The sequence below is a fragment of the Microcaecilia unicolor genome, chromosome 2 (assembly GCF_901765095.1).
Source record: "Microcaecilia unicolor chromosome 2, aMicUni1.1, whole genome shotgun sequence".
Classification (NCBI taxonomy): Eukaryota; Metazoa; Chordata; class Amphibia; order Gymnophiona; family Siphonopidae; genus Microcaecilia; species Microcaecilia unicolor.
This window is the reverse complement of record NC_044032.1, coordinates 108,597,648-108,606,880: the sequence shown is the minus strand read 5'-3', so window position 1 is coordinate 108,606,880 and position 9,233 is coordinate 108,597,648. Positions and strand designations below refer to the sequence as shown.

Here is a 9,233-nt window from a genome sequence, read left to right as displayed (position 1 = left end):
TCTCGACTATAACTTGACTTGTCAGTGTCTGCAGTCTGTTTATGGCACTGGTCTGCGCTTTGACCATCATCAGATCTAAACGACCCTTCAGCCTTGTATCCAGCAACACTGCTGACAAGTATTTTTCTAACTGTAAAATAGCAATCCAGGTGCTCTGCAAGATGGTTCTTTAAAGATGCTAACACATGGCTGCCTGGGCTTGCAATTGTCAGGTGCCGTTTCAACTGATATTTTGTGACCACCAGACGTAGTGAAGGCTTAGTATCTGTTGACATTTTTTTTTTTTGTAGCCCTGTCGAATTGTTTCAACACCATAATGACTTCTGGCAGCAAGGCATCATCAATTGCGCACAATTTGGTCAGAAACTGCTTGTTTGCACCTGATTCAGTGGCAATTGCATGCAGCTCCTCCATATTCTTTGCCACAGATTTTAATGCCAGTAGAACGCTGTTCCACCGAGCTGACACACACTGCTTGAGCTTTTTTTGTCTGCTCAGTGAATGTAAACCACTTCCTTGCACAATGCTTACCTCACTGGGGAGGTCATTGGGATCAACTTCATTTTTTGATAGCTGGAGTCCATGAGGGAGTACAAGATTGAAATTATGACCGGTGCAACCTATCCAGATTTCATCTTAACCTACTGCTTTCATATTAGCTGCATTATTGGTTTATTTATCAGTGTCCCTCATTGCCAAAATTGCTGAACACGTGCACCAGTTTTCATCAAGGTGGGCTCCTCTTTTTTTTTTTCTTCTTTTAGCTAAGATATTGGTGTCAAGCTCCCGAGTTGAGGTGTACACAGGGACAATCTGGTCCCCATTCACTTCCAATCTATCCCTAGCATCTCCATTCACTTTTGATCTGTCCCTGCTCATCCCCCCTGGATTTCAGCAGGTTTCCCAGTAGCCATCCCGTCACACCTCAGTACAAGAATCCCCTGCCAGCTCTCACTCTCTTCATGTCTGCTTGGTTCTAGAAATAAAAGTGCATGGGGTCCCAAACTACTAATGATCCTGCTTACTTCACTTCAGCTGAAAATAATATTGCTTCTGTAGCCAAAAAGGTTGCCTTGGAACCTGGTCTCAAAGACCCAGATATTTGCTACTGACTTATCATCGTAAGTTGGGTGGAGGTGGAGGGGAGAGGTTAGTTTCCAGGTGTGCAACACACAGAGGATGCTGAACACAAAGGAATAAACACAATGACAGGGTACAGGCATCTGCTGAAACAAAGTCAGTAGCACAATGTTTTAGTATACAATCACCTGGGCATCAGTGGTGTGACACATGAAATATGGGGCAGGGCTGAATATGTACTGTTTGTCTCCTGTCACTAAAATACAAACAATTGTGCTGGTGTTGATTTAAAAAAATACCTTTTATTTAATAGGTCTTGTTCTAAAGCTTTTCTCATCTTCTTTTAAAGGGAAAAGTATTTGTTTAGACAATTAAACATTGTTCACATTAACATAATCAGGATCCACCCCCCCCCCCCTGTTATTTTCTTTGGTATTTCCTAATTCACTAAATATACATAGGAGAAAAAGTATGTTCCTGACTTTCAAATCTAAAAACGCTTGCACTGCAGCCACAGTTACATCTATTACAGAGCATTTACAGAGACCAACAGAGGGAGGACAAAATTAACTAGTGTCTAGATTAGATCATACCACAAATTGTTTTACTTAATGTAATTTGTTCTTAATCTGGCAGTGATTAAGAAGGCACATTTCAGTGTAGTTCTATATTTATATTTGAGGTTCAAAATCATAAAAGGCATTCTCTTTGAGTACTTGCAGAGTGTGATGAATGTCAGTATGGCATTCTTGAGCAGAGTACACCACCAGAAAGAAAGCAGAATATGAAAGGTAGAAAATCCACATTTATTTCACAGTAATACTAATTATGCTGACATCTTCATAAGGTTTATCTGTTTTAGGATTGACTTTCACATTTGAGATTCTCTGGACGACTTCCATTCCTTTTGTCACACGTCCAAACACTGTGTGTTTGTTGTCTAGCCAGGGCTGGAAAGGAAAACAAAAGAAATCAAATTAGAAATACAAACCTTCTTTGTAGGAAATTAATCATAAAAAAGTTAAATGTAAAAAACTGTTATTGAAATAAAATTGCATTTGGATATGATGTAATAATTAGCTTTCCTTTAAAATAGTCATACTGCTTGAAGCGACATTTAATATCAAGCTAGCTGATCAAAATTTAAAACAAGAGCTATGGCAGTAGCATTGAGGGGGATGGTTTTCCCCGAAAAGCTGTAGATCCTTCTACAATTGTCCATGCAGTGGGTTAATGGTTCGATTCCTGGAATCAGGCTGGCTAGGACTGGAAACTACATAACTAGAATCTAGGTCATGTATCATACTACAAGAACCAAAGAAGATGGAGACTGAAGTATAGATTTTTGGACTTGTCAGGCTACAGTGAAAACAAAACAACTGCTACTGTGAGAGAACTCATGGAGCTTTGGTTAAGACTGTTGACTCCATAGAAATATAGACATCTGAAGTCCTCCAGCTTTGGCAACCTTGTTTCAATTCTTGAGCAAGTTTCTCTTCTCCTCCTCCTTGCTAAATCAATAGAGTGGGGATCACTGAGAGGTGAAAAGAGAAAGTGGATTTGGCAATGGGGTTAGGCAGGGGTTTGACTAGGTATGTTTAAGTATCTGAACATGCTAATTAGAAGGGAACAGTTTCAGGGGTAATGAAGGTTTTGGAAGAGGGCATATAAGATGGGGGGAGGAAAGGAGAAATGTAAGATTTGGGTGGAGGGGAGAGATCTTCATCTCCAGTCTTCTCTCTGTCTTTCATCTCCCAATTCAAGGTTCCCTCTCCAAGGCCTCCTCCATTAGATTTCTTTTTCTGTCAATCTCCAAGATACTTTCCTTTTTCTGAACTATGGAAATCCCTTTTCTTGCTTACAAAAGAAAAGTTGTAAAAACTAATTTTTATAATGTAAAAATGTAAATTTAGTACATAAAAATGTTTGCAGAATTAAGAGTCAACAACTTGTAAGTAATACCTTTTTGTCACACTAAACCGTATCTAGTAATTTTGGAAAGGGTTTTAGGATTATGCTTGTCCTGACAGTATGATGTCTCCATGTAAAATAACTGTTTAGCTTAGAAATGGTTTTTGATTATCAACATTAGCTTACAATGTTTTTAATTTTTAAAGGGCCAGATTTTGAAGACAGTCACAGTAGTTTTAAGCAATTTTATACAGCTATATTATATATGTGCAGGAAATCCTGTGATGATCTGAGAAATTAAATTATAGAATTTATGAATTACTACTGCTTTCATTAATGAGACAACAAACTGAAGATTAGTTTCTAAAATAGTATTTGCACATATGGAGATTTATATCAAGAATTCAATAAACTTACTGTTGGTACCACTGTAAGAAAGAATTGGGAACCATTGCTATTTGCTCCTGCATTAGCCATGCTAAGTGTATAGGGTCTGTCATGTCGTAATGTTGAATGAAATTCATCTTCAAATTCTCCACCCCATATACTTTCTCCTCCCATTCCAGTACCAGTGGGATCACCAGTTTGAATCATGAAACCCTGTATTTAAGTTAGAAAACACAGAAAAAGTGACAGCTATCTTAACATGTTAACATTCCATAAAAGCTGACAGAAGTTCTGATGATTAGACTGCCTGCCACTGATTAATAGAGGCATCTCTTATGCAGACATTATGATGGCCATATACAGTGATAATCTACTTGGAGTGAGAAAAGGGCCTATAGTGGAAAAAAAATCCAAGAGCTATTTAACTCCCACCATGCCAAAAAGAACAAGAATAGCCATACTAGGTCAGACCAATGGTCCATGTGGCCAATCGGGATCACAAGCACCTGGCAGAAACCCAAATAGTAACAACATTCTATGCTACCAATCCCAAGGCAAGCAGTGGGCTTACCCATGTCTGTCTCAATAGCAGACTATGGACTTTTCCTCTAGGAATTTGTCCAAACCTTTTTAAAACCCAGATATGCTAACCACTGTTAACATATCCTCCAGCAACACGTTCCAGAGCTTTATTGATTGAGTGAAAAAATATTTCCTCCTGTTTGTTTTAAAAGTATTTTCCATGTAAGTTCATTGAGTGTCCCCTAGTCTTTGTACTTTTTGAAAGAGTAAAAAATTGATTCACTTCTACTCATTCCATAACACTCAGGATTATCTCAATCATATCTCCCCTCAGCCATCTCTTTTTCAAGCTAAAGAGCCCTAACTTCTTTAAGCCGTTCCTCATAGGAGAGGAGTTCCAACCCCTTTATCATTTTGGTTGCTCTTCTTTGTATCTTTTCTAATTCCACTATATCTGTTTGAAATACAGCGACCAGAATTAAACATAATAATCAAGGTGAAGTTGTATCATGGAGCAGCAAGGCATTATAATGTTCCTGGTCTTATTTACCATCCCTTTCCTAATAATTCCTAGCATCTTGTTTGCGTTTTCTGGCTGCTGCTACACACTGGGCAGAAGATTTCAGTGTACTGTCTACAATGACACCTAGATCTTTTTCTTGAGTGCTGACTCCAAAGGTGGACCCTAGCATCAGGTAACTATGATTCAGATTATTCTTCCCAATGTGCACTACTTTGCATTTGTCCACTTTAAAATTTCATCTGTCATTTGGATGCCCAGTCTTCCAATTCCCTAAGGCCTTCCTGCAATTTTTCAGACTGCACATGTTTTAACAACTTTCAATAGTTTTGTGTCATCTGCAAACTTAATCACCTCACTTGTCATTCTGATTTCTGGATCATTTATAAATATGTTAAATAGCATCGGTCCCAGAACAGATCCTTATGGCACTCCACTATTTACCCTCCTCCGTTGAGAAAAATGGCCATTTAACAATACTCTCTGTTTTCTGTCCAATAACTAATTCCTAATCCACAACAGAACATTACTTCCTATCCCATGACTTTTTAATTTTCTGAGGAGTCTCACTGTCAAAAGCTGTCTGAAAATCTAGATACACTTCATCAATAGCTCACCTTTATCGACATGTTTATTCATGTATTCAGAGAAATGAAGCAAATTGGTGAGGCAAAACTTCCCTTGGCTGAAACAATGCCGACTCTGTCCCATTAAACCATGTTTATCTATGTGTTCTGTAATTTTATTCTTTATAATAGTTTCCACTATTTTGCTCAGCACTGATGTCAAGCTTACCAGTCTGTACATTCCCGGATCATCCCTGGAATCCTTTTTTAAAAGTCAGTGTTACATTGGCCAATCTTCAGAAACTATGGATGATTTTAAATGACAGGATACAGCAGATCAGCAATTTCATATTCGAGTTTTTTCAGTACCCTAGGGTGCAAGCCATCTGGTCCAGATGATTTACTATTTGGTTCAGTACATCTTCCAGCTTCACAGATGTTTCTTTCAGTTTATCCGCATTGTCACCCTTTAAAACCACTTCTGGTACAGGTAGATTTCTTACATCTTCTTCCGTAAAGAGCGAAGCAAAGAATTCATTCAGTCTCTTCGCTATGTCCTTGTCCTCCCTGAGTGCCCATTTTGCTCCTTCACGATCTAACAGTCCCACAGATTCTCTCACAGGCTTTCTGCTTCTGATGTACCTGAAAAAGTTGTTACTGTGAGTTTTTGCCTCTGTGGCAAGTTTCTCTTTATATTCTTTTTTAGTCTTTATCAATGTTTTGCATCTAACTTGCCAGTGTTTGTGTTGCTTCTTATTTTCTTCATTTGGGTCCTTCTATTCTTTGAAGGATGTTCTTTTGGTTCTAATAGCATCTTTCACTTCACCTTTTAACCATGCTGGCTGCCATTTGCTCTTCTTTCCACCTTTGTAAATATGTCCAAGATGGTATTTTTAAACATTGTCCATGCCTAATTTAAAGTTCTATCCTTTGCAACCAATCATTTTAGCTTCTTTTTAAACATTGTCCATGCCTAATTTAAAGTTCTATCCTTTGCAACCAATCATTTTAGCTTCTTTTTAAACATTTTCCACATACATAGTCGCTCTTTCAAAAATTAAATGCTGCTACAGTAGATTTCCTTTGTGACTTCATTCTAGATATTAGCTCAAACTTGGTCATGTTATAATCACTGTTTCCCAGCAGACTCAACACCATTACCTCTCTTACTATGCCCTGCATGCCACTAAGGACTACATCTAAAATAGCTCCCCCTCTTGTCAGTTCCTGGACCAGCTGTTCCAAGTAGCAGACATTTATTACGTTTAGGAACTTTACCTCCCTAGCGCTCTCTGCTGTAACATTTATCCAGTCGATACTGGGGGTAACTGAAATCATCCATTATTATACTGTTGCCCAATTTGCCATCTTTCCAAATTTCTGTAAGCACTTCATCATCTTGTCTGTTCATTCTGTCCTGGTGGACAGTAGTACAGCCAGTGGCGTTCCTAGCCAGGATGGCACCCGGGGCGGATTGCCGATGCGCCTCCCCCCCCCCCGGGTGCACGCCGCTGGGGGTGGGGTGCCGCGGCGCATGCCTGTCGGCTCCGAAAAGTTCGCTAACTTCGCTCGTTCGCTGCAGCTCCCTCTGCCCCGGAACAGGAAGTAACCTGGTCCGGGGCAGAGGGAGCTGCAGCGAACGAGCGAAGATAGCGAACTTGGAGCCAGGCGCGCGCCGCGGCACCCCCCCAGTGGCATGCACCCGGGGCGGACCGCCCTCCACCTTGGTACACCACTGAGTACAGCCCTACCAAAATACTCCTTCCCTTCACACATAGAGTCGAATCTTTGTGGACAGAAACTGCATCATCTGTTTAATGTAGAATGTTTATTTTGTTTGACTGGATTCCTTCTTTAACATATAGCAACTCCCTCCCCCCATTTGATACATTCTATCACTGTGATATAATTTGTACCGTTAACACAGTGTCTCACTGACTGTCATCCTTCCACCAGATCTCAGAGATGCCTATTATATCTACCTCTTCATTTAGTACTACATACTCCAACTCTCCCATGTTATTTTTTTAGGCTTCCAGCATTTGTATACAGACACTTCAAACTCTTGTTTTTTTTCCCTTGCATCTATAAGCTGTTTAGAAGTTGATAATGTGCATTCTTTAATCTGCTCTCCTCTTAAACACTTCTGCTTTCTTTCACCATTGTTGAATCCCCTCTATTTGGATTCCCTAAATGTCCTGTTTCAATAGTATCCTTCACGGATACTCTATACCAAACCAAGTGCCCCTGGGCAAACGTCAGCTTTCTCCTCCCCCATTTTAGTTTAAAAGATGCTTTATTTCCTTTTTAAATATTAGTGTCAGTACCAGCAGCCTGGATCTCGGTTAAAGTGGAGTCCATTCCTTTTGGAATAGGCTTCCCCTCCCAGAATGTTGCCCAGTTCCTAGTAAATCTAAATCCCTCATCCATGTACCATTGTCTCAACCACACCTTGAGACTTCGGAGCTCTGCCTGCCTCTTGGATCCTGCGCATGAAACAGAAAGCATTTTCAAAAATGCTACCCTGGAGGATCTGGATTTCAGCTTTCTACCTAAGAGCATAAATTTGGTTTCCAGAACCTCCCTCCCACATTTTACTAGGTCATCACTATCCATATGTAGTGTAGGGGTATGTCCCTGTGTCTCCCTTGCTGTTCTTGGCCTATACAAGCCTATGCCATCTTGTTACTAGAAGATGGCTGCTGCAAACCTCTGACCTGCACATCTCTGTGTCAGAGTCAGCTTCAGTTTGTGGAAAATCACTGACAGGCTTGCTGAAGCCAAGGACACTCTGTGCTCCAATTATTCCCCTTCTATCTCGGAGATGATGAGAAGGGAGGCATGCATGGCACCAGAAGTTACCATTTCCAAGGTCACAAAGAAAAAAAAACCAAGAACTCTTCTTGCCCATGCACAGGATGGTACAAGAGGATAATTTGTATCACCTGACCGAGAGGCGCTGGAAGAGCGGGAAGTGTTGGGGAGTTAGTTAGTCGGAATCCTTGAAGAAGGTGGAGGTGGAAAGAAGACCAGTGACCTAAGAAGGTCCACCAACTGATGAACTGTGTATCTGGAAGAGTACCATGTGATTCAGCTACCTACAAGGTGTGACATGTGCCTTTGCTGACTGCTGCAGAGTGCCTGTTGTGGCTCTGACGAAGACTCGCTGATCTCTCAGCTTGAGTCTGGGAAGTAACCTGTGCTACTCCTGAGAGGCGTCCCTGGAGGTTGCCTGGTGAGAGACACAGTGATCTATCTCCTATTAGTCTGGGTTAGCGAGTGGTGATTACCTGAGCATAAGGCTGGTGTTAGTCATAACCTTGGTCGGGGAAAGAAGCTGCTAATTACCATACTACCTCGTAACATAGTTACTGCATTCGAATCAGTTGTGCAAGTTTACCTAGCAACCAGTAAGAAATGTGTATAGTGTGCGAATATAGTTGTAAGAATTACTGCCAGTATTTTTGTTCAGCCAAAGCTTTGCCAAATTTCTATTTTGTATATCTTTTTTCATATTATCCATAATAAAGCTAATATATATATCAGCCTGATTTCTCAGCTCTCTCTCTGACCGAAATAGTGGCATGTAGGGCCATAGCCAAGGTTTTCCCCCTTCCCCTAGACAGAGAACAGAATATTTTGCTTGCGGATAGTTCTGTTGGGAAACCTTGTTTCAGGTAATTTATTATCTGGGAAATCCACCTACAGTAGCAAGACAGCCAGCTCCTCCCCAGCACTATCTAAAACCCTATCTAGGTGACGTACGAGGTCTGCCACCTTCACACCAGGCAGGCAAGTCACCAGGCGATCCTCATGTCCACCAGCTATCTACATGCCTAATGATTGCATCATCAACTACAACAGCTGTCCTAATCCTTGCGTTCTGAGTTGAAGTTCTTGGAAACACACCCTCAGTGTGAGAGGATATTGAATCCCTTGGTGAGCAGGTCCTGGCTACAGGATTACTACCTACTACATCAGGGTGATGCTTTCCTTTTAGGAGACCTCCCTCCTCCAAAGCAGAACATGGGCTGCCAAACTGGAGATGGGGACTTCTCTACGGCATCTCTATAGGTCTCCTCTATATACCCCCCTGTCTCTCTCAGCTCCTCCAAAGTCTAGCCTTGAGAACAAACTCATTCTCTGAGAGCTAGGAGCTCTTTGCATCAAGCACACACATATAACCTCTTGCCAACTGGGAGATAATCATACATGTGACACTCAATGCAAAAGACTGGACAGCACCC

The 9,233-nt window shown here is 41.0% G+C and overlaps 1 protein-coding gene across 1 annotated transcript in view; it reads right to left on the bottom strand.

The window, feature by feature from the left end:
* Window positions 1-266: 266 nt before the first annotated feature.
* PPWD1 (peptidylprolyl isomerase domain and WD repeat containing 1) overlaps window positions 267-9,233 on the bottom strand; it is a 79,777-nt gene continuing 70,810 nt past the window's right edge. Inside the window, exons 10-11 of the mRNA XM_030193184.1 lie at window positions 3,409-3,591; window positions 267-2,030 (exon numbers count right to left, since the gene is read on the bottom strand). Of these exons, the coding sequence (XP_030049044.1) occupies window positions 1,887-2,030; window positions 3,409-3,591 (327 nt within the window). The 3' untranslated portion in view covers window positions 267-1,886. The remainder of the gene's footprint in view (window positions 2,031-3,408; window positions 3,592-9,233) is intronic.